Below are 26,511 nucleotides of genomic sequence, written 5' to 3'. Positions count from 1 at the left end.
TCTGAGCAGGACCCCGTTCAAACAGGGTGGTACATTTCGTAACCATGTGTTGTGCAACACAGGGCATTGTTCGCCCTTCTCTTGGCATCTGTGCGAGCTAATTGCGTGCAGCGAAGGCCAGGGGCACTGTCAGCAAGTAGGAGCCAACAGGGTGTAGGAGGGAAGTCTTTGCCTTCATGGGACTCTTCGAGTGCAGCTGGAGTTGCCGCGCCTTGCTGTCCCCTCCGCGTGTGAGTGCCTGAGACAGAGTGGCCCCGATGCTATGGCAAAGGCGCCTGGTTCTTGAGCGGGGAGGCTGCCGGGCGAGTGTGGGTGCGTGCACGTTGCAGCCAGGAGGCTGCCCACTTGGGTTGGTGTGCGCTGGCTGTGCAGCTCCAGCCAGTCTTCTTCCCCTCTCTGTGGGAAGTGATGGTTGAGTCCAGCAGCAGTAGCAGCAGCTCCTTGTGTCGCTAGCAGCCCGTCTGCTGCGCTCTCGATCCCTCCCTCTCTCCTCCTCCTCCTCCTCCTCTTTCTCACACTCGCTGGATCGCTCTCCTCCTGCTGCCTCTTCTCCCTTGCCTCCCTGCTTCTCTCGATGCCTCTCTGCCTGGGTCTCTGCTTGGTGTTCCTCCCCCTTGGACCGGCCAGCCAGCAGCCAGGCTCTCCGGGCTCTAAGCATCCTCGCCCTGCAGTGGCTCAGGACTTGATGCTATGAGAAGAGCGAAGCGAGCCGAGCGACCAGTCCTGCAGGAGGCGTCGAATGCTGCGCTGCTCTCGGGACCTGGATCTTTCCCCTCTTCCTCTCTTTGCCCTTTGGTGATTATTTGGCACTGTCCTTAGTCCCACTGCTCCTCGGAGGAGACGGTCACAGCCGAGAAGAGCCGCTGGGGCTGTGTGTGGGTGTGTGGAATAACTGCAGACATGACTGCGTGGAGGAAATTCAAGTCTCTGCTGTTTTTCTGCGCGGGGCTCCTCACTGCAGCTCAGGGTAAGATCTGGGTTTCTTGCAATCAGGGTCTATATTTGTGCTCAGGAAGGAGCTGGCTGGGGATCGGGGCGATTATTTCATCCCAACTCTCCGCTCCCCGCCGGCGAGTTCCCCATCACTGATTTCTGTTCAACGCAATTGCAGGCATTCGGCTTCCCAAGCTATTCCGCCCCCCCACCCTTTCCCTTATCCTCTCTCTCCCATGTGGACTTCTCCGGGCTTTGGGTTCAGAGCCCGCCCGAAGGCTCCTGACAAGCATCCGGGGGAAAGCGGCGAGCAGGAGCCGGACCCCAACTGCTCTGTGCCCGCTGTGATGCTCCGAGAGGAGCTGTGCGCACAGGATGCGGAGGGGAGTTTGCAAACAGTTCCCCGCTGCTCACGGCGGTGCGGTACTTACCAGCCTGCTATGGGCAGCACCTGGGCGGGCAAGTTTGTCTCTCCCCTCCCTTCCCTGGATTTAAATACACCTTCCTACTCCCGACACCGCGATCTGCCTCCCTGCTCCCGCGGCTGGGCGAGCGGCTGGCTGGGGGGAGTCGCGCCCGCTTTCCCTATAGTCGGACTTCGTCTCTTGTAAGTTGCCAGGAGTGGCCTAGCTAGGGAAGTAGCGGAAAGAAGGGAAACTGGGTCCGGCTTCTCTTTTGACCTCCCTCCTCTCCTCTCCCCTGCGGGGGTGAAGGGAGCGCGTTGATGCCCAGCACCTAAACCGCACAGCGTTCCCCACCCGAGCAGCTTGGCTTTCGCCTGGAAAGGAGTTAGGTGAAGGGGTGCAGAACTAGGTTTCACAAGTTCAGGGCTGGCCTCAGCCCCAACACTTGCCTCCTGTCTGGAGACAACAACTTCCCTATTATTCACTTCGCCTCTCCTCAGCCGGGTCCTTTTAAGTGCTGCTCTGGGGGGGAGGAAGGCTGCTCACAGCAAGGCACCTGTCCCTGTTTCCTATTCACCTGCTCTCAGCTGTTTTCTCTAGATGCAGCCTGTCCTCGGGGGGGGGGGGGGCGGAGTGGTCGATTTATTTTGTAATCTGCACAGCGCCTGGGAGGTGGGGGCAGGGTCTCTTCCCCCTCCCAAATTTTCAAAATGTTTCTTAAAAATAAATAGGTGATTCCATCATATTTCCTCCCATTTTCTGCCTCCTTCTGCTGCTCCCCAAGTTGTTTTTCTTTTCTTTTCTTTTTCTTTTCTTTTCTTTCTTTCTTTCTTTCTTTCTTTCTTTCTTTTTTTTTTTTTTTTTTTTTTTGAGGGGCGGGTGACTGAAAATAGAGAAAGAAAGCGAAAAGCCAAACTCCACACTGAGGAGGAGTTTTAGTTCCTCGTTCCCTGTCCTGCTCTCTCCTTTGGGCCCGTCGTGCTGGGGGTCACTGTCTACACTGGGCGGCATTGCAGAGTGCCCTTTTTTAGTATGTTCCTGGGGTAGCTTTGGTCCGCAGGCAGCGGTTCTGAGAGGGGTGCGAGGCAGTAGGTGTGTATCTAATTCTGACCCACTTGGACTGGGCAAAGGAGCCGGCGGAGCAGCAATAAGACACGTCTGGTCCCTAACCCCCCGAGGACCCTGCCTCAGCCCAAATCCTGGGGCAACATCGGGTCACTAGGCTATCTCCGATCTCCTTTTATCGGTTGGGAATAAAGAACAGAGAAGCACAAACATCGGATTGATTTGGTAGTGGTGCTGAAAGGGCAGCTCCTTAAGTGGGGGTTGTCCTTGGTGCATTACACATGGTACACTCCAGTCCCAGGCGAGCAAAAAAAACCTTGTATGTCTAATCACCTGTCCAGACGTCCGGCGTCCCCAGCCCCCACCTGCCCACCCCCTTTCTGCCCGTTGATTGTTTCCCCCAGGTTGGCAGGGGCTATTTTTCCCCCCTTTTCGGTTCCTGATCCTTCCCCAATTAACCCACGCTTTGCACTGCCCTGCGGCTGTTTAATAACCCTCACGCGTGCCTGGCACTTCAGCCCCCGCCTCTGGATTGGGTGGGTTTGGGGAAGAATGACATGAAGTCGGATCCGCTGGCACGTCGCGCTGGGGCCAGGAGGCGGGGGTGGTAACAGCTGCCTGGGTCCAGCAGCGCCGCCAGGTCCAGAAGATCGGGGCCAGGGGGAGGGAGGGATAGGCTAGGTCAGGAACTGACACCCAATGGCTATTCCCAACTCTGCCCCTGCCACAGCCCACCCCACCGTAGCAAGGCCAATCATCTGTCCCCTGGCCGGGCCTCGGGTGTGGAATGGGGCGAGTTGCAATCAATGCTACTATTGTCTCGGCTTTCTTGGAGGGCCCGCTCCTCATTTATAACAAACACTGTAGTTGGTCCTGGCGTTTGACATTTAAGTGTTTTTTTTTGTTTTTTTTTTGAAAAGCTGACAGCACATATGAAAAGCTGGAGGCTGGATCCTGGTTATCCAGCGCTGATCCGCCGTGGTTTGCTTACATACAAAGAGCTTGGCCGGGCACATTTGGGCACTACCTCTGATGCTGCGCTGCAGAATATAATTATACCTGGTTTAATATGGAGCAGGAACGCACCCACTTAAAGGCTGCAACCTGCCTTAATATTGAAGCCAAACAACAGGTAGAAGAGGAACCAGCAGGGGTATTTGACATAATTCTTTCCCATTAAGGTCCCTAGGCAGTTGCGCACAGGTTTCTATATTTAGTAAAAGATAAACCTAAGGCTGGAATTAGATTTACAGAGTAAAAAGAGCGAGAGGATTCATTGCTTAGTAACGTGAACAGCCTTTGCTTCCAGAAGCCCAAAAAATCGTAATGAATAGATCCCAGGAACTCTTTATTTTAGCTGTCCAATGGCGGTGAATTAATTTGCTGTTCATTGTAATAGGGATTCTCTTGGGTTTGATATGTAAAGCTCCAAAGTGCTGCATTTTTCTGTAGGTGTTGCCTTGCAGGTAGTTTTCCCTTTATCCAGCTGTAAATGAAAGCTGTTCTGCCTTCTGCACTGCTCTTTAACAGCAGCATTGTGAAATGAAATTCAGACCCTCTGCTGCTGCTGTACAATTGGCTACAACTTTTCAAGGGTAAAAAGCAAGGACTGAATGTAGGTAAAAAAATGCGCACATTACCCCTTAATGTAGTAAGTAGACCTAAGAGGCATTGCTATGACTTCTGTTCAGTTGCTACCATTATGTTATACTGATGGATGTGAGTATTTTGGAAAACAGGTAAAGTTTTTCTCCTTTTATATGCTATAGAGAGACAGACATGGAGTCGTTTAAAAATATCACTCCTTCAAAAACTACCGGAGAAAAGAATGCTTCACAAGGCAAACAACAGCAGTACTCAGCTCTGTAGGGGAAAGTGGCTTGTTTATCAAAGTCATTTGTTCATTTTGATAGGCTACATCTCAGCCAAAAACCTCCAGGAGTCTGTTAGTTTCTTTGAATCTTGCAAAAACACAGTAGCATTGCCCCCCCCCCCCACTCTCTCTTTAAAAAAGATGAGAAACATCTACTAATAGAAAAGTAAAGCAGAAGATTTAAATTACTGTGAGATTAAAATTTCTTCAGGCTAGAAGGTTAAAATAATCTCTACTGGCGGAATCTTTATTCTTTGGCATCTGTAGCTACGTTTATAGAAGACAACATAAGGGAATGCATTGATGGAATATTTTATATTAGGTACAATACATGTTTTCAAATATTTTCAAGATCAGTTACTGTCCTTTTTCAGATCACTTTGGAATACTTTCTCTTTTATTTCCACTTAATTGTCTCAAACAGAATGTTCATAAACAAGTTTTATTTTATATTACAACCTCAGTGGTATAATTCATATTAATCAAAAAGAGAGAAGGAAAGAGATTTCTGAGTTTAAATCATATCCAGTCTGGGAAAGCACTCACACATCTACACTTTAAGATCTTGTTTTAAAAAAGCAACCCTGCATTTTATGTACTCTCTGTTTGCTGTGGTCACTTTGTCAAATAATTACTATGACTACAATACCTATAAGTTTCCACTACATTTAAGGCCTGATCAGTATACTGAGTTGAGAGCATTTCTCTCTTAAAGTAATGTATTTTCTCTATCTCCAGAGCAATGTTTCTCAAACTGTGAAGATGGTGTCCCTAGAGAGGCTCCTGTCTCCTCCAGAGGAAGCTCAAACCAGCAAGGAGAAAATGAGTTAAAGAGGTTTTGGGTTGGTTTTTTTTTAATTTTTGCACTTAGGACCAGAGCCAAGTATTGGATGTTCAGAAGTGAGTGATAAGTACTCAATGGACAATCCGTTTTCTGCTCAGTCCGAAGTGGAAATGGCCTAACAAGAAACAAAAATGAGCAAGCAGTTCTGTCCCAAGGATTAAAATATGCTGTCCTAATGTACCAGTGTATTCACTTTTAATAAATTATCTCCTCGTTTTAAAAATACGCCTTTACATTAGGAAAGACCCATGTTTCTGTGTTTACACTAGAGTAAAAATATTAGGTAAAGTCTGAGAAAACTACGCTGTAGAAATTATATGAGTTCATCGGAGATCCCAAGAACATAGTCACCTTCTAGTTTTAACCCTCCTATTAAAGATGGTCCAAAAGAAGATACAGTAGTTTGCTAATATGAGGCCCTGACGATAGTGTACAAGAACCCAGTCATGTGAAGTGTACAATGACTTCAGGGCTCACTAAAATCAAAATGGGTGTTGAGGGCATACGGCACCTTCTGAGATAGACTGTAAGCACGGGAAATAGTCTCTGGGCTAGTTTCAGTTGCTTACTTTTGCACTTACACATTTATGCCCTTTCGTACATATATATGATTTAGACTAGAGCTTGAGAGTATTGTGTGGTTTTTTTTGTTTTGTTTTTCTGCTAAGTGTTCCTCCTATACAAATTTGGGGCCCAATTCTTGATCTCATTTGTACTGGTTCTACAGGAGTGTAATAACATATTTATTTAGGCTGGGATTTTCAAAGAAGCTTAAGGAAATTAGGGTCCAGATACATTTGAAATTGAAACTTTGATCCCACTGAATACAAGTGTGTAAATCTCAAGGAACAGAAATCAACAAATTAACTAATTGTTGTACTGAGGGTCCTCTTTGGGAAGTGACTGAGAACTCTTATTGACTATTAATTTGAAAATTTACAAGTTCAGTCTTTTGTACATCATTTGACCTTCATATTAATACCTTGTTTCAGAGTAATCGACTGCTTAAGGTGTGGTGCTGTAAATTCAGATCTTACTGTGAGTTCAAAGCCATGAAGTAACTGGGATCTTCATGTCTCTGGTTCCTGAAGCCTGGTCTATGCTTAAAAACTAGATTGGTAGGGGTGTGATTTGTTTTGCCGACATCTTTATGCCAGTAAAAACCCTAGTGTAGATGCAGTTATATCAGTACATCTTATTTTGATTGGCTGAATCAGAGTTAGGTATAACCACTTTTATGCCATTATAATTGTGTCTATACAAGATGGCATTTGCCACTTTAATTATGCTAACATAGTTAAAGCAGCAAAACTTTTAAGTTTAGACAAAGCCTGTAGTGTAGTTGAGTGGCTTTACTATAAAGGTATCCTAGTGTAATTGCAATAAGATTACGGCCCTTCTGGAATCACATCCACATGGCTGCAAAATTAAGATTATAGTGTTAAGATTTTTTTCCCCCCATTTTTGCAATGAACAAAGAATGAGTGATATGGAAGTGCCCCATATGGAGGTATGAAACACTTTTTTTACTGAGATACTTTATTTTTCTACATCAGCTGCAATTTCCTTTCCAGTGGATCTCAAACTTATTTTTTTGCACGGACCACTTGAAAATTGCTGAGGGTCTCTGCGGACCACTTAATGATCTTTCCAAATGTTGTTTGTACTGTTAGCTAACTATTGTAAAGCATTTTGGATAAAAGCGCTATATAAAAAAACCCTTAATAATAATAAACTTTTTTTGCTCTACAAATAAAAGCACACAACTCGTATTTTAATATCAGTAGTCTTACCTTTCTAATGCAATGGATGTGTCCTCTTTCCCCTGCTGCGGCAGCCCCCGAGCTGGGGCTGTGAAGGAGGGGGAGGGGGTCTCTCCTCTCTCCTCCGTCACAGCAGCCCCTGAGCTGGGGCTGGGAAAGAGGGGGGTCTCTCCCCCACCACAGCAATCACAGAGCTGAGGCTGGGAAGGAGGGCCGTCTCTCCCCAGCAGCCGCAGCCCTGGAGCTGGGGAAAACCACTTCTTTCTCTGGCCGCTGTAGCCCTGCACATCCCATATTCCTTCCACCTCCTCTTCTCACCCCACTGCTCCCTCCCACCTACCCTCTTCCCCACTCCCAAGGCCACCACTTCACTTTACATGTGCGTCTTCTCCAGGGTCCAGGCACCTAATTAGTGGAGCCACGCCTGCACGGCTCCACTAATTAGGTGGGTGGCCCTTCATTCTCTCATGTGCGGCTGCCCAGGCACGCACCTAAGAGGGAACTATCTGCGGACCACCTGCATGGAGCTTGCGGAACACTGGTTGTCCATGGACCACAGTTTAAGAACCTCTGCTTTACACCATTTTGATCAAGCAGTAACTTTTGAACTACGGACAAATGCCTTCAGTACCTGAGAAAAGCTGTGAGATATTGCTTTATCTTCATACATCTTTATCCTAGCTGGATTAAAGATTCAAGTAAACCACACAACATTTCTTCCATATTTAAGAAAATCCACGTTAGCTTGGTTATAAACATTAATTAATGCTTAAACAAACTACTTGGATTAGTGCCAGTGTTATGCTGATATACAAAGGCAATTTTTATCAGTTCTCTACATTTAGGAATTTAATTGTAAAAGAAGAAACACACATGCACGGAGACCTCTTACAAGAGAAATACTACATTGTATGGTCATTAAAGAGTCATATCATTCTTCAGAGCACACATATTTTTCTCCAAGATTCTATGCAGTTGAAAAACTGTAAACCACAACAGTTTCCCATCATTTTTAACTGGAGGGCCCATTCAGTTAAAAAGTAGAGCAAGATTTAATTAGTCTCATATTTCTGATGATTAACCAGATGCCTCTTGATTAATCAGGGTACTGTCAATAGTTCACTTTCCGTGAAAGATAAGCAAAAATAAACAAAAAAAAAAACCCCATGCTTTCTAGCAATTTTAGTAATGCTTTAATTTCAGGTATAAAAAGTCATTGCAATTTGTTACAGCTTTGCAGTTATTAAATTATGCATTTTTAATGACCAATTAGCTATCCAATAGCTATTTCCATCTTTATATAACTTAACATTTAGAGACATTACTTACTAAAGCAAAATAACTTATTATAATTTTGAGGGCCCAATACTACTGCAATTGATGTCAATAGGAGTTTTTTTGTTGATTTCAACAGTAGCTGGATGGGGCCCTTGGTGAATGATTAGGTCTCTGAATAAGGCTGAGACTTTGTGATGCAACACCCTTTTTCTCAGCTGAACTTTCAGTCACTGGGGCCCTCTGTCAGAGTTTACACTGGTGTAAAACAGCATGAACTTGCAGTAAATCTGGGCCATTGATCTTGGCAGCATTAATAGGCTCATATATTTACGAAGATAATCTGTTCTTGAACAATTTATCCAATATACAGATATAGATATAGAATTCTACTCAACTTCTGGTTTGCTGCTTCTCCCCTCCCCTCCTTTAGGAAATTATTGTGGACAATTTGCAGAAAATGCTACCATCATTTTAGTCTTGAAATGTTTTATGTCTCTTCTACAGTAACCCAGGAATACTGAAGTACAGGATCATGCTCCACAATCATGTCTCTTTTGTACAGGGGTATTCTGGAAAAAAATGTTTGCTAAATTGCAGCTCATACAGTGCTGAGCATGATGAATAATACTTTGCAAAGCCCACAGCTTTTGTTTTGCAAACAGTTGCATAAAATATTGTCACCATTTTAAAATGGAATTTTGCAGCCCTTCCCTTTTACTTTATTTGCAATTTCAAAGTAAGATTTTTTTACTGAAAAGTTGCAAAATGCAAACTTTTGCATATTTTTCTATGAAAGTCATCTTTGGTTTTTATTATAGAGTGGGCTGATAGTGACACCTGTAGTTAGATTGCCTTTTTTTTTTTTAAACTTAAACACCTCCATTGTTGGCATCAAGCCTTTGGAATGTGGCAGTGTCTCCTGGGGCCAGAGATGTGCCTTTTCTTTTTTCCATGAGCTTCTGATCAAATATAGAAGTGATGTAAACTTTTGAAAATAATCATTTCCCTCCTTTCACATGTGTTGTCAGCATCATTTTGGCAGCAAACCAAAATAATAACCAAATATAAAATTCTAATCTAATGCCTGGTTTATCAAAGCCGTGGCAGCACACATTTTATTGGGAACCCCAGCAGCAGACCAAATCTCCAGAAGTTGGGAAAAGGAGCTGGGCCAGGCTCCACAAAACTATCACAAATACACAACATATGATTCCAGTGACCCATTCCCACCTCTGGGGTCACCAGTTTGGAAAGGAGCTCCCCAGCTCCCATGCTGAGAGAAAGAGAGTTGACACTGGCAACCTTAACTGACATTTTCCTGCTTCTGAGTGCTTGACTTTACAATCTAAATAAGGTTTAGATATAGATGTATCATAGTGGGGTTTTTTAATGTAATTATTGACATTTTGTATGTAGTTGCAATGAGAATATAGTGCTCCAAAGAACCACATAAGATCAGGGCACTGTATTTCTAGGCACTGTAGAAACATACTAGTACACATGGATCCTGAAAGAGAACAAAACAAGTTACTGTAACAAACAATAAGAAAAGAAGAGGGAACAAAGTGGTGAGGATAACGGTATGCTTGAGAAAGGGAAACAGGAAGTATCCTTCTGATCTTTCTTATAATATAATACAGGAATTGAGTCAGACTGAGCATTTGGAGACAATGCTACTGTATAATTCACTTTTAGAATTCTAGTACCATTGAGCAGCTGCTGATGTTATAGTAAGTGACCTTACACATTTGTAGACATATCTCTTGTGAAATGAAATTGATTTCCTTTATCTAAGCACATGAATATCTAGAGTATTCACCTTGACTCATTGTTTGCAGTGGCTCCAATGGGAGGAATGCGATGCTAGTAGATTTTAGGAAAGCAAAGGTGGCAACACAAGAGTATAGAGATGAGTGAACTTTTTCAGCTCGGTTTCTCTTGCTTACCTATGAACCTATTAAAAGAGGCTGTAAAACAAGCATAAATTTTAAGCCTTGTTAAGATCTTGTTAAGCCTTTTGCAGATCCACAAGGTTGTTAATTTGAAAAGAATCTCCAAGCCTGTGGTTGAAATCCTTGCCTCTTTTCACAGCTAGCCAAATTTGGCTTTGATTTTGGTACTGTGCTTTATAGTTTAATTTTGCTAAAGGATGAATCCTGAGTAGTTGGAACCTGATCCAAAGCCCAGGGAACTCAATGGCCATTATTGCACCTTCCATCCATGTAGAAAACTCATATCAAAATGAGAACATAGTAGCAAGTCAAATATTGATGAATAGAGCCCTAACTCTTGCATAATATTAGTATTTGATATTATGCAAATAGCCACAGAAGCTTCATTTACATTAAAGATCCATTATATTTGAAATCTGTTGACCAGCCTGAAGTGTATCCTCTCTGCTCCATTTCTCTAGCATTTAATTTATTTGCTTTTGAGGAGAGATTAACCTTTAATTGCTTTCTTTAGTAACATTTAGTAAACAGACTGATCAAATGGAGATGATCTGTGCAAACAGGAAAGAAGGATTTCTACAACTCACGTTGCCATGACAATCTAGTTCTTTCTGTCAACTCTTGAGAGGCTCCAGAGTCTTTTTTTTAAAAACAGTGCATCAGATAATACTTTGGAATATGAGGATGCCCTGGTTTTTATATTTTATGGTTTAAGACAGCTGAGCATCTAGCCCCTAGTATTCTGTATGCACCTATAAACAGTAAATATAATAAAAAATATGATAGCATCTTGCAATCCAATCAATGGAGTTATGTTGCTTTATACCAGCTGAGGATCCAGCCTTAGACGTTGTGTTATCAGGCTGTTAAGATTTCCTTTGTAACAACATGATGATAATAAATAGTAATCATCAAAATAATAATAGGTACTGTAGAGTGGAGAGGCCAACTTACAATTGTCATTTTGAGCTCCATGACAGTATTTTATCTTGAAGCTTTACATTTTGAGGGAATTACACAGCAGAAAAGGATTACAGAACAAAAAAGGATTAATCATTTTATTTCTTTTACAGTTCCAATTACAAAATTAGTTCAATGAAATGTTACAGTGGGAAAGAAGAATAAAAGGCGATGTTGCCTGAACATTTCAATTACTATCTGAGGTACTTCTAACCAAACTAAACTTTCCCATTTGATTTATACTCAGCAAAATATACGCATTTTGTCTCTTTTGAAATACATAAAAATAGTCTAAAGTTACTTTAAAATAGTTTCTAAAGAAATAAGTTGCTGGTTTAAAGAGGTATTTCTTAGGTTGCAGTTGGAAGAGAAAGGAATGTGGTATGAACATAAGATAAAGTGCTGTGCTATTTCTACTGGGAAAATAGGTTTACTTGTATTGCAGGAGCCCAGGAACAGGTCTTTTTTTTTTTTTTTTTTTTTTTTTTTTTTAATTAATGTTCCTGGAAGATGAGGGTCAGACAGTTGGTGTAGTTTCTTTACCACTTGGTAATGGATTTGAGATGACTAATATTACATTAAAAAGAAAGTTTAGGAATCATTTTGTCAAAGTGAATTCAGTTTTAAAGTTTATCACGAATACCTATCTGATCAGTTCTTCATATAGACACACTAATTTGAATCAATAATAGCTAGTCATTTTACTGTTATATGTCTGAGTTTCTTCTGCTGAAAACTGGAACTAATCCAGTATTTCAAGTAAGGATGAAGGGCTAGATTCTCCTCTCAGGAACTTTGGTGTAACCTATTTGGGTTGGTTCCAATTTAACTGACAGGAAAATGAGTCATTACAACCCCTCACAAACCCGGCTCTTCAAGCCTTGCTCAGACAACACTCTCCCTGGTTTCAGAGGGATTGGGCGTTGAGTAAGGACTGAAAGATCAGGCCCCAAGAGTTCAGAGACTTCTCCTGTCTCACCTTCTCACGCTCTTTATAACTTTCACTTTACTAGTACTGTATCTCAGTGTCTGAAGAAGACCTGAAAAAGTTGGTCCAATAAATAATGTTACCTCACCCACCTTGTCTCTTTTATTTAACAAAGAAACAGACTTGTGGATGGAATACATTTGTGATACATCGCGACTCAAGTCATACTCATTCTGCCTGCAACACAATCCCTTTGTAACCAAGTATCTGATGGAAGGGTAAATCTGTTTACTGAATAACAGAACATGTGCGTAGTATAAGGCTTCTGCTGAGCTCATTGTAGTAAAGAAGCAAGTTTTAGAGTAAAGTCCAATGCACCAGGAAGGGTGGTGGGAACAATCTTTATTACAAGATTCTAGGTTTATATGAATCTTAATTTTTGCATTATTTTCAGAGTTGTCAGGTACCTGCAGGTCCCATTGACTTCAGTGGAAACTGCAGATGCTTGGCTCCCCAGAACCTCTTGTCATTTGTGCCTAATTTACATTTACTTTTGAGCAGTAAAGAGAATGGATACAATACATAATAGCCATTCACCTTTTGTTAAATGTGAGGTACCTTTAGCTAATTGTTCTGTAAGATCCAAACCTCATACAGTTTCCTAGTATAAACCCATTTTCTTTGTTTTATTTAAACATCAAAGCATCCCATTTCCCCCCATATATAAAGTCACACTAAAGAAAGAGATCTGAACATGACATACTCAGGAACAGAATAGCAATTACAGAGCAAAAATTATAAAGCAGTGCAAGATGCAGTTTGAAACTAAGCCAATTCATAGAATCATAGAATCATAGAATATCAGGGTTGGAAGGGACCCCAGAAGGTCATCTAGTCCAACCCCCTGCTCGAAGCAGGACCAATTCCCAGTTAAATCATCCCAGCCAGGGCTTTGTCAAGCCTGACCTTAAAAACCTCTAAGGAAGGAGATTCTACCACCTCCCTAGGTAACGCATTCCAGTGTTTCACCACCCTCTTAGTGAAAAAGTTTTTCCTAATATCCAATCTAAACCTCCCCCATTGCAACTTGAGACCATTACTCCTCGTTCTGTCATCTGCTACCATTGAGAACAGTCTAGAGCCATCCTCTTTGGAACCCCCTTTCAGGTAGTTGAAAGCAGCTATCAAATCCCCCCTCATTCTTCTCTTCTGCAGACTAAACAATCCCAGCTCCCTCAGCCTCTCCTCATAAGTCATGTGCTCTAGACCCCTAATCATTTTTGTTGCCCTTCGCTGGACTCTCTCCAATTTATCCACATCCATCTTGTAGTGTGGGGCCCAAAACTGGACACAGTACTCCAGATGAGGCCTCACCAGTGTCGAATAGAGGGGAACGATCACGTCCCTCGATCTGCTCGCTATGCCCCTACTTATACATCCCAAAATGCCATTGGCCTTCTTGGCAACAAGGGCACTCTGTTGACTCATATCCAGCTTCTCGTCCACTGTCACCCCTAGGTCCTTTTCCGCAGAACTGCTGCCTAGCCATTCGGTCCCTAGTCTGTAGCGGTGCATTGGATTCTTCCATCCTAAGTGCAGGACCCTGCACTTATCCTTATTGAACCTCATCAGATTTCTTTTGGCCCAATCCTCCAATTTGTCTAGGTCCTTCTGTATCCTATCCCTCCCCTCCAGCGTATCTACCACTCCTCCCAGTTTAGTATCATCTGCAAATTTGCTGAGAGTGCAATCCACACCATCCTCCAGATCATTTATGAAGATATTGAACAAAACCGGCCCCAGGACTGACCCCTGGGGCACTCCACTTGACACCGGCTGCCAACTAGACATGGAGCCATTTATCACTACCCGTTGAGCCCGACAATCTAGCCAGCTTTCTACCCACCTTATAGTGCATTCATCTAGCCCATACTTCCTTAACTTGCTGACAAGAATACTGTGGGAGACAGTGTCAAAAGCTTTGCTAAAGTCAAGAAACAATACATCCACTGCTTTCCCTTCATCCACAGAACCAGTAATCTCATCATAAAAGGCGATTAGATTAGTCAGGCATGACCTTCCCTTGGTGAATCCATGCTGACTGTTCCTGATCACTTTCCTCTCATGTAAGTGCTTCAGGATTGATTCTTTGAGGACCTGCTCCATGATTTTTCCAGGGACTGAGGTGAGGCTGACTGGCCTGTAGTAATTCACGCTTCATGTAGACTGTATTGGATGCCTATTAAGTAGCGTTGTCCAGGCCCAGGACTAAGAGAAAGCAAACAACAAATACTCTACATTATTTCTTCCGTTGGAATTCTGTTCTGTTTTCTCTATCTGGTTCTGGTGGGCAGAGATTGTCTTTATTTTGGGTTGTATTTATTCCTGTGAGGAACGACCTATTGTAGGGGATGGCACAGTGCCTCACTACCTCGAGGAAATACAAGGAGAGCTTCCCAACTCCTCTACTTTAAGAGGTGCAGCAAGCACATGCCCCCATGGCGAGACAGCTTTGCTGGCTGGTGGATGAAGCTAGTGGAGCTATGGCTTTGCTTACTCCCTGCCCAACCCTGCTTACAACTAACAACTTGCTTCTATGGGGATTGAGCAATTTTGTGGCAGCCCCTGCACTTGGGGAGCAAAGAGGTTGTAATTTTTACATGGGCCCCATGAGTTAGGGAGGCATCTTATTCCCTCCACTGTGGAACTGCATGAGGGCCAGACACAATTAAGTCATCTCTGCCTTGCATAACATTAGACAAGTTTTCAGTGATTAAAAGAGCTAGATTCAATGCCCATTGAAACCAATGGAAGGAACCCCCCTATTGATGTCAATGAGCATTGGATCAGGCCCTAAGCAAATAATAACCCATATTGTTAATACAATAATAACATGACAATATTTTCTGGTGGTGTATATAATACAAAAATCTTTGTCACTCATGGGCCAAGTTCCTGACAGGTGTAATTCCCTTGACTTCAGTGGAAAATGTCATAGACTTGATCAGTGTAACCCCAGAGTTGAATTTGTTTGAAAGTGAAAGCCTTGCCATAGAGTACATACACTTTCAGAGACAGTTCTATAGAACAGAAGTGTTATAAAGGACTTACTCGCCCCTGGTCACATCTTTATGTTTACTGAGTGACACTGCACATATCTAGGTAATAGCTAAAGAAAAGCACAGTGCAGAAGGATCTATCCCGTGGGAACACAATCAATTAAAAAACTAATCACTCTTTGACACTGGAATGATACAGCACTGCCCATGATGAAGAAATGGGCTATTGCAGTGACAGAAACTGTGTCACATGAAGGTCTAGCATTCAGCTTGCAGGACAGCACAGACAAATGTAAAAACCTTTGGAAATCATTCTTAGACTTTATCGGCTCACTCTCTGATAGCATTAGATAAAGAGATATAAAATGGAATACATCACTACGTTGTGCACTGGGACATTCAGTCAGATACTGCTTTTCTTTTTTTTTTTTTACAGGAGTCTTTTTCCCCTTGATTTTTTTCTTTTCTATTACGTTAATTGTAATAATTTGTCACTTTTTATTATTTTTACAGGACCGTAAGTATGAGGTGCTGTACAGGAAAATTCATATTTATTTTTTGTGGTAGGGTAATGGCTAGAGCCCCAAATGAGAATGGATCCCCATTATACTGAGTACTGTGCAAAACACAGAGGAAGAAAAATCTTATAATCTAACTGGATAAGACACATACAAATTGGGAGGGGAAACAGATGTACAGAGAGGTGAAGTATTTTTCCCCCAAAGGTCACATAGTAAGAGTTGGGGAAAAGAACCCAAGTCTCCTTGCCTTGCCCCAGATCAGTACCCTATTCACAGTCGTCCTTAAGGGCTGATGATCAGGATGATCATCCTTGATGCCAGCTTCTGGTGGAACCAAATCAGGATGGTGGGGAGACAAGATGCCAAATCTAGGTTTGGGGTTTGTATATTCAATCTTTTGGGGGCCACCAGAAACATTTTTCATCCTGGATGACAAAACACCTAGTGCCAGCCCTGACCCTATCCACTGCCACACACTGCCTCTCTATTTGACAGTACATTTACTTCAAATCATTTCACTGTGTCAGTACACTGGATGTAATTCCCAGCATAGCATTCCTTATATATCATTCCGGTATTCTTTTCTAGGATTCTTTACTGCTATTTGTATTCATTGAAAAGCTTTAATAAAAATGGTTAACACTGTAACTTTCCCCCAAAATAGCACCTTGCTGATCACTTACATGCTACTGCCAACACAATCTCTTTGAACGCTAATGTACTGACGGTAAACCACATATATACAGCCTTTAATACTGCTCCTATGCAGTCAAAAATATCTGTTTTCCTGTACTCTAAGTGTGAAGATTAAAAGTTTGAGCACCCTTGTGACACTGCAGTGCAGATCCAAACGGCGGTGTAGAATACTGCAGGGGCACAGTGATGTATGATAGTAGGCTAAAATTCACCCCTGTGCAGAGGGCCAGCACATAGTCTATGAACCATGTAAATCCCATTTAAGCTCTATTTTGATGGCTGAAGTGATGCATAGGTCTTGTGCTGGCCTTCTGAAAAGAGGTGAATTTCATCTTGGGAGAACCCTGGAGAATAGCACAAGCAAATCTTCAAAATGAACTTTTCTTTCTTTCTTTCTTTCTTTCTTTCCTTTTCCTGTCTCTTTAAAACTGTCTTTCCCTGGGGCTTATACTGCATTGTTTCATTCACTGCATAATTCCTTTCTTGCTCAAATAAAAGAGTTAGAAATATTTTTTGTAATGCTACAGTGTGATTTGTTGATATTCAGCTCCCAGCTGGAGAAAAGCGCAGGGGAATACTACTGAGAGCTCTTTTGCCACTGCTGTGCAGAGGTTCAACACAAGAGCTAGGCACTTCTTAAACCTTATGTAGGGCAAAGGTGAGACTTACATGGTGCCCAGGTCTTGTGTCTCTGCACCTGGGTGAATTTCACCCTGTGATCACTTCTGCATTCAATAGAGAACACAGCATGGTTCAGTTTCTTGAGATAAATCCTTTATTTCACAGGCATCTAAACAACTCCACTGTGGATGTTAGCATTAGTTCCTAACAATACAAATGAAGTATTCCCTAATGCCTGTCACATAATTTACAACGATCATGATGCTGTAGTCAGTGTTGCTGATGGTACTTTTAAAAAATATGCATTTCATTACAAATGGCCATTTGGGCCCATTCCATTATCTGCTGTCTGTCTATCTAGTTTTCAGTCCAGTCATGCTGGTTGTGATAGTTTGCTTTTCTACGTGCAGTAACAATTTTACATTGTAACCACCGGAATAACCACGATATGCTACTGTCTCTCCCATGAGGTTGTGTTTTTTTCTGAGGAGCAGCTGACAAAATAAATGTACAGAGCTGGTTTCTGAAAACAGCTGAGTGCCTCATGCCAGGTGCTAAGTGATCTCCTCTCCCACTGAAGTCAGCTCCCACTGAGTTGTGTTAGTAGCTGGCTGGTGGTGTACACCACAGTGCACAATGGGCCCAAATTGTATACACAGTTTGGATGAAATTTGTGCCTGTACAGTGGTGAGCACGAGGACTATACAGCACTCACATCCCCCTTAAACTGTGTTTTGATGGATTAAGTGGGATTCAATTAGTGCATCAATCTTGTGTGGTCCCTTTGCACAGGGGTGAATTTCACCATCCAGTAATAGATTTCTAAAATAAATATAACACAGACTAAATACATTCAATCATCTATAGTAGTAGCAAAGTTCCTTCATAAGTCTTTTAAAGGTGGATCTGTATGCACTCAGAACAGCACTGGGTGCTGTATGATCAGATAGGTAGACAAATAGATGGAAGAGACAGGATGTTATAGGACAACCATAGTTGTATGGCAGAGAGATGAGGAAAAGATATTAGTTTTAAAGGTAATCCTTTCCCTTTCAGTGACATGGCAGCTCTGGCTCTCTCCACAAGCTCTCAGCCATCTTCCAAGGTCAGTTAAAGGCTTTTGTCCTAATCTTCAAAGCTATAAATGGATTAAGTCCTAGTGATATTAAAGACCAAAATTTGACCCAGAACAACCAAAACATTTGTACTCTTCTGGGACAACACAGATCACAAAACCCAGGACAAAGCATGTGAGAGCTGGGGACTAAGTGTCATTTTTGGCTACTAAACGAACTCCAGAGGTTACGTGAATCCAGAGACTGACCATCTTTAGGAAGCACCGCAAAACCTTCCTCTGTACAAAGGCATTTCCACTATAAGAAGGACACAATACTGAAACTTCCTTCAACCCCCAAAACCCTATCAACCCATAAAAACAAACCCAAAACACAAACACCCAAGAGTAAACTAACACAAGTTTAAAAAAAAACTTGCTCTAAAGAGAGCTTTACTCTGAACAGAGAGAAATGCAAGAAATTCCATGAACTTCACTTGGAACTTGGGTATTGCTATTGATTTTACATGGAAAGTGCTCGGATAGTACAATGATGGGAGACAGCCTAAAACACAAAGAGAGAAAGAGAGAGAGAACTGCTTCTATTGCTGCCTGGAAGTTTGCTCCTCATATGTGCATTTAGGTTTGATATAACATGGCTACCCACCCTCCCCCCAGTCCCACTCCAGCATTAGGAATGTCTGTAAACAATGCCCATTTGAACAGCACTCTCTTTGCAAATATAACCAACATGTGCGGGTAACACTAGCATCAGCCAGCAGAAACCAGAACCTCATGATCATTAGTAGGATGACCAGATGTCCCAATTTTATAGGGACAGTATTTGGGGCTTTTTCTTATATAGGCACCTATTACTCCCGCACCACCCTCTGTCCCAATTTTTCACACTTGTTATCTGGGCACCCTAATAATTAGGGAGACCCTGACGACTTCAAACAAAGCAGCCGAGTTTGCTCATTTTGCTTCTTTTCAAAAGGAACCCAAGTCTTTCCTGAGAGGTTATATTTAGGGGGTGAAGTTGTCTCCTATCCAAATACTTACCAGAATCAATCTTGCTTAGATTGTGAAATCTGACAAGATTTGGGGCAATATGGGCAAGCTTGGGGCAATATGGCCGGAAGAGGGTTAGAGCTGAACAAGATATTACATACCTACCTTACTGCAATTCCTACTCACAGTGAAACAAATGAAAGGTGGAATTTCAACTTGCACTGATTTTTCTTTACTTGATTAGCTTAATCTAAACCCTTAAAATTATTTTGGGTCAGGTTGTTTGTTTAAAATATTTATTAAAGTTAGCAAAACTTTATGAACATGTCATCATCAAGTCCCAGATTTAATTTACAAATACTCTGTATTTACTTGAAAGTAATTATGAATTTTGGGTAGCAAGTATTTAATGTGGGATTCAGGGTGACATCAAAATTAATTGGGCAGTTCTGTGACTATGTATAAAGCTCGCCTGTTTTTAGATTGGTTTCAGAGTAGCAGCCGTGTTAGTCTGTATTCGCAAAAAGAAAAGGAGTACTTGTGGCACCTTAGAGACTAACCAATCTAATTGAGTATAAGCTTTCTTGAGCTAAGCATAAGAAAACACTTTATAAGGTATACTTCAACCAGTCTCGTAGAAAGCTAACATGGTACAATGCACCCATTTTCTTTTTAATTAATACAACTCCATTTCTTCAAAGAAACTTGTTTAAATGGCTTTTGTTGATAAATTGCGACATTTTATATTGTTATGCTGCTGGCGTAGCCTTCAAATATCAGTCATTTCCTCTTTCTGCCTAGGCCTGGTCTACACTAGGAATTTACGTCAGTATAGCTACATCTCTCAGGGATGTGAAAAATTCACACCCCTCAGAGACATAGCTATACTGAACTAGCTCTCAGTATAGACAGTGCTAGATTGATAGAAGATTTCTTCCATCAACCTAACGCCACCTCTCGGGGAGATGGATTACCTACACTGGCAGGAGAATCCCTCTCATTGGCACAGGTAGTGTCTGCACGGAAGTGCCACAGTGGCAGAGCTGCAGTGGTGCGGCTGCACCGCTGTAGCGTTTTAAATGTAGACATGCCTGTAGTTTCACTTCTGTTTAGTATAATGAACCTACTTGAAAAATTCAGGAAATCAAAACCTATTGATTGTTCAGATGTGACATAAGGCAACCTACTATTTCAGGGTCTGCTCCTGAGAGGCATAGAGTCCTTCAGTTCCTCATTAAATTAATGGCTTGTCTTTTCAGGAGGTGATCAGTATCTTTCAGGATTGGGCCCATAGCTACCAGCATGTTTAGTCCTTCATATACAACCTACTTTAGCAGTATTGTAAGCTTACAAAGAATACTGTGATATTATATGGGGGGTTGTTTTGCTTGTTTTCTCTATTTTGGACCTAGACAAAGTGTTTTAAGTTCTAGGGCTAGGTTTGACATAGCCAGCAAACCCTCTTCCACAGCTCTGCTGACATCACAAAGATACTGGAGAGGAGAAAGAATCTAGCTGTACATATAAACAACCCATTTGGCTGTGCATATATTTATTGTAAGTTGTTCAGTTACCATGGTGACAAAGGCAGCTTTTTATCTGCCAGAATGAGAGACAGAATTGCAGTCACTCTCATCCTCTGTGGAAGGGAGTTCCATGGTTGTGGCCCACTATCGCCTGAGTTCTGAGCTCTGCTCCCAATTAATCTCATTGCTCATGAATGCAGCTATCATCATAAATCTTAAACACCACATCTTCCTGTATGGTTGAGATAACCAGCCCCACCTCATTGGGGGCTTTGAATATCAAGTCCAGGTCCTTGAACTTAATCTGTTCTTCAATAAGGACTAATTATAGTGCCCGAAGCACAGGGACAATGTATTGGCAGTGTCCTATATTGCTTAGCTGCATCAGTGCATGTGTTTCCATTTCCAGGCATAGCGTTTTGCAATAATTGAGGCTCGAGGTCATGAATGCGTAGATTAGTCCACATCTCAGGATGGTACATAGTATCCTGGCCAGCCACAGGTGGAAGAAGGAATTGTGAGCAGTTGTTGGTGTTTAAGTATCTAGTATGAGTGAGGAACACAGCTGCTCACAAAATGGGTAATTTAGACAAAAACAAAAAACGGTTTGGTTTTCAGTTGTTTTTTGATGAAAATTCAATATTTTTAATGGAAAGCAGATACTTTTTGGAAAAACAAAACCAAACAAAAAAACCCCCCAAACCTCAAAACCCCATAACACGTTTAAGTAGAAAACCCTAATTTACCTTCAAAAAACAGTTTTTATATCAATTTTTTAACCAGACCTAGTGAAGACTCCAGAGAACTGTGCACTGACATTATTAAAAAGAGATCCAACTCAGAAGTGAGTCTTGAGGATTGAAAAAGGCAAACAAATCTCCATGATTAAAAAAAAAAGAGTAAAGACAAAACAAGAAACTGTAGATCAGTGAGTTTAACAAGGTTTGTAGGGAAAATGAAATTACCATAAAGAAAGTGTGAAAGAACAGCTTGAAAATCAGTTTGATTAAGGATAACCAGCATAGATTCAGGCAGGGGAGGTCATGCTTAACTAACCTGCTGGAATTCTTTGAAGATGTTACTGCCATGATAAATAAGGGAAATGCAGTGGATGTAGTCTACTTACAGGCATTTGACAAGGTACCACATAAGAGATGCATGGCTAAGGGAAATCATCATGAAAGCAAAACAGACTGCTGGATAGAAAACTAGTTTAAGAATAGGATACAAAGAGAATGGACAGCTAGAGCATCCTCAGGGTCAGTATTAAAACCTCTGTTCTTCATGATTATGTACAACTACATAAAAATGATGTGGGTGAGAGTTTGTAAACAAAGATCTCCAAGTTTGCACAGGATACTAGAACTGAAAAGCACAGAAAGTAATGAGGATCAATGCAATCATATTAAAGGATTTGGATCAATTACATGACTCAGTTAAAATAAACGGAATTTGATTAGAAAAATATAAAATAATTAATTTAGGAACACAAAACCAATTTAGGAAATACTTGCTAAATAGAACAATCATCCCATATACTGAGCTAGAAAACGAGTTGGGGGTTACTGAGGAAATAAATTGAAGCTATCAGCCCAGAGCAAAGAAGCATTTAAAAAGGTCAACACCAAGATGCAAGGATGTTTTAGAAGACAGAGAGAATATGAAGTAAATCAGAGGACACTGTTGATGTACACAGCCACCCCTTGTAAAACCTCTTCTAGAACATGCAATGTGATATTGATAACCATAGCACAGGGAAAATAGTATTGTCTTGGCTGGAGTCCAGCACAGGACAAAAAAGAAGGATATTAGGTACAAGGAATCTGAACTATGAGGAAAGTTAGAGAAGCTGCGGCTGTTTTACCATAAAATAATTTTCAAACGGAGGCATAGGTGGATATTTTTATTTGTATTTCAGTAGCACCTAGAGGCCCCAACCAAGGTTGGAGTCCCATTGTGCTAGGCACTCTACAAACACATAATGGGAGACAGTCCCTGCTCCAAAAAGCTTACAATCTAAGTAGATCAGACAGACCTAGAGTGAAAAGGAAACAGAGGCACAGAAACTTGTCTAAGGAGACAAAGCAGGTGAATGTCAGAGATAGGAGTAGAACTCAAGATTCCTAGCCCACTATCATATCCTCTAGCCCAGATTGTTTCCATTATAGTGGTATGTTTTTTACCTGGAATAGAGTAGGTGACATATTCTAAAAATTGGGGGGGGCTAAGAGTCGTACTAGCCCTTCTTTATACAAACTTCCATTGAAGTCCAGTGAGGACTAGGTTAAAATCGGAGTGAGGATTTTTCATGTGTATCCCTACAAAATGACAGGGCAGGCTAATAAATATATGTAACAAGTTACCAGGGAAGGAAAATTAAGTAAAGAGTATAAACGATTCCGTTCAATAGACACTTACATTGTTTCTGCATGAGAGAAATGTGAGGTAAGAAACTGAATTAAGATTGACCAACAAGGTAGCAGTTGTTGGTCCAGATGGACTTCTCTTCCTAACATTTCTTATGCTTCTAGGTCTGCTAGAATAAAGAAATATCCTCTTTAAAAAAAGATCAGCTTTCCCCTCTGGTTATGCACAGTTTCCTTATTGTATGAGCTAGACCTTTGAAGGTCAAGTTCATATACTCAAGAATTTCTCTACACATAAATGCAGTCTTTTACTAAATGACTTCAGGGTTGCATCCCTGGGTTGCATCCCAGGGTTGGGTATAGAGGCCCAAACTGGTTTACAGCAAACAGGGAATTAACTTCTTGTTTGCACAGGGATGACATGCTGGGGAGTGTAGGCCCAATCAAGTTCTCATAGTGAATACAGGAAACTCTAAGAAAACAACTACTGACTAATCAGAATGGAGGAAAGGCCTTTCAGATGGTAGATCACTACACACAATTGTTCAACACTAGGTTTACCCCACGATGATGTCCCTCTACCCCACCGGTTTCTAGTTATGTAGAACTGTTTCTTTTGTGATGTTTCTTTTGCTGTCAGCAAGAACTCTAAAACCTGAAGAAAAAAACCCAGAGGAGGAAAACTTGCACACTGAAATACTGTTCTTTATTGCTGAAATAGTTAACCTACTCCACAAGTGGATACTCAGAAATAACTTATACCTATTATTGGTCCAGACTTTCTAAGTTGCCTAGAGAGAAAGTGAAAGACAGAACACAGGTATGATCACAGGTATGATTAGATTTATCTGCATTACAGTTTTGATAATTATATCCTCATTGACTTTATGACTATAGTGAGAGCAGGATTGGACCTTGAAATGATCTCTCAGATCTGAAAAGGTCCCAGATATGTTGCACGTCCAATTTAAAAGAAACTAATTAGATTATGTGCACTCTGTTTTTCCTTTCTAAACCAAGAAGTCAAGTTTTATAACAGGACTTGCAAAATTTTGCCCGTGGAAGCTATGTTTTGAAATGAAGGGAGTGAGGAGCAAAGGCAAAATGATTCAAAGAAGCATCAGCCTTGCTTCTACATAGTTGAAGTAAGATTTAGTACTGGATTATCTTGTCTATCTTGTTATACTCATGGTAAATAGCTGATATAGAAGTTCTACACATTTTTTTGTTCATCTTCCCTATTAGGTGAATTTTTGTCCTGTAAAAATAAAATCTAAATTCTAGCCATATATTGTCTTTTCTTCTTTGCTAATGTTTTGAAGATTCCACCTCTTGCATGTTGGAAAAAAAATATTGTTGCCTTATGGCTCAGAACACAGTTTTAGACATCTAACTTGGATCTTTCATAAAAACAAGCAAGAAAATATCATGTAATGCTCCCAAACACCCTTTACCTAGCTAAAAAGATTTTCCTGAATTCCATTAAATTGCAAAGTCAATAAATTAGATCTTTACACTGACAGGAAGACATAAATTTTGAAGACAGATGTCAAGAGGAGGGATATATTGTCGGTCTGACAGCCTTGCTTTTTTTATTCATAGTTTAAATATGCAGGGAAATGAGTGACGACAAAATTTTTAAATCCCTTCATTTAATTGAGTCACTAAATGTAATTAATTATTTTACTCTCCTAATTCTCCTAATTCCATAGTAACTCACAAAGACATAAAGATTTAGGCATAGACTCACATAGGGTCCATTCTGAATAGCATAATACTATTGTAGCAGTGCCTACTAGCAATTCTGCCATAGTTGAGGATCTACCAAAATTGACATTATTTTCAGGAGTTTATAACTTGCACATAAAACTTTGCTATGGGCTAAGACTTGGTCTGCTAGGTATACAAAGCATGTGTTTGGAATTGACTTTTTTTTCCTAATAAATTTTCTCCAAATTGTTTTTTGATAGAAGTTGAACAGGTTAACACCCATTGTATTCATAAAACTCCCAGATTTGACTTTAGGAAATATAGCTTGGCAATTATTTCATTGACAGATAAGGTTTAATTTTGGTAGTCTGAAAACACCCCTAAACGCTGGTAGTGCTATTTTGCATTTAAAGTTGCTATTGTGCACACACTTATTTTTACTGAATGATTGTATCCAAATTTGTTAGTCTGTAAGGTGCCAGAAGTACTCCTTTTCTTTTTACGGATGCAGACTAACACGGCTGCTACTCTGTAACCTATCCCCTTTTTAGATGCACATATGTGATCAGGGTAATGTGACCTATGTTGACATTTAGTTAGCTGATTGGATTTAGGGCAGATCTCAAACGTATTCCAAATAGTCAGGAAATTTAAAAGGTGAGAATCCAATAGCAAAGTTAAGACTAGGCCACTTGGCATATTTGCATATATATTTAACTATCAAACAATTAAAACAATTGAAAAAACTGTTTACTCAGTTCCGCAGACTGTAATCAGCCCCCTCGCCCCCGGCCTTAATAGATCATCAGATCAATTCAAGTTTGGATGAATGGGTCACATTTTCTAAAGCACCCAGGGTCCCTAACAATGCATGGAGAGAATTATGCATCTGAGAATCGGATTCACAGAACACAGCAAACTGATTGGGGAGCCAACCAAGTGGAACCAACCCCTCAATGGTAGTGAGGCACCTCACTGAGGATTTACAACTGTGAACTCTCTCGAAGTTTCAGAGTAGCAGCCGTGTTAGTCTGTATTCGCAAAAAGAAAAGGAGTACTTGTGGCACCTTAGAGACTAACCAATTTATTTGAGCATAAGCTTTCGTGAGCTACAGCTCACTTCATCGGATGCATTACTTGCATCCGATGAAGTGAGCTGTAGCTCACGAAAGCTTATGCTCAAATAAATTTGTTAGTCTCTAAGGTGCCACAAGTACTCCTTTTCTCTTGAAGTTAGATGTCGAAGCCAGGTTAGCCTTTTCTCAAAGCAGGGAGAGGACAGAGGGGGGAGAAAGGGAGGGAGGAACCCCATTATAATCAATAGCCAGAGGTTAGGACACTCACCTGGGATGTGGAAGATCCAGTTCAAGCCCCTGATCAAAATCTGGCAGAGTGTGGATTTGAAAAACAGGTCACCCCCAGTGAGTGCTCTAACACAGTGGTTCTCAATCAGGGGTATGTGTACCTCTGGGGGTATGCAGAGATCTTCCAGGGGGTACATCAACTCATCTAGATATTTGCCTAGTTTTACAACAGACTACAAAAAAGCACTAGCAAAGCGAGTACAAACTAAAATGTCATACAGACAATGTCTTGTTTATACTTTTCTGTATACTATACACTGAAATGTAAGTATAATATTTATATTCCAATTGATTTATTTTACAATTATATGTTAAAAATGAGAAAGTAAGCCATTTTTCAGTAATCGTGTGCTGTGACACTTTTGTATTTTTAAGTCTGATTTTGTAAGCAAGTAGTTTTTAAGAGAGGTGAAACCTGGGGGTATGCAAGACAAATCAGACTCCTGAAAGGGTACAGTAGTCTGGAAAGGTTGAAAGCCACTGCTCTAACCACTGGGTAGAGCCACTGCTCTAACCACTGGCTGGGTATACGCATACCCAGCCAGCCTCCTGCTCTGGTCACCTGGGTTTGCTCAAGGCCTGA

The 26,511-nt window shown here is 41.3% G+C and overlaps 1 protein-coding gene across 1 annotated transcript in view; it reads left to right on the top strand.

The window, feature by feature from the left end:
* Window positions 1-376: 376 nt before the first annotated feature.
* The window catches only part of CSMD1 (CUB and Sushi multiple domains 1), a 1,960,312-nt gene continuing 1,934,177 nt past the window's right edge, over window positions 377-26,511 (top strand). The window contains exon 1 of the mRNA XM_074947791.1: window positions 377-967. Coding sequence (XP_074803892.1) covers window positions 901-967 — 67 coding nt within the window. The 5' untranslated portion in view covers window positions 377-900. The remainder of the gene's footprint in view (window positions 968-26,511) is intronic.

Source organism: Natator depressus, chromosome 3 (genome assembly GCF_965152275.1).
Source record: "Natator depressus isolate rNatDep1 chromosome 3, rNatDep2.hap1, whole genome shotgun sequence".
Taxonomy (NCBI): domain Eukaryota; kingdom Metazoa; phylum Chordata; order Testudines; family Cheloniidae; genus Natator; species Natator depressus.
The sequence above is the reverse complement of the archived record's forward strand: the minus strand, read 5'-3'. Positions and strand labels throughout refer to the sequence as shown.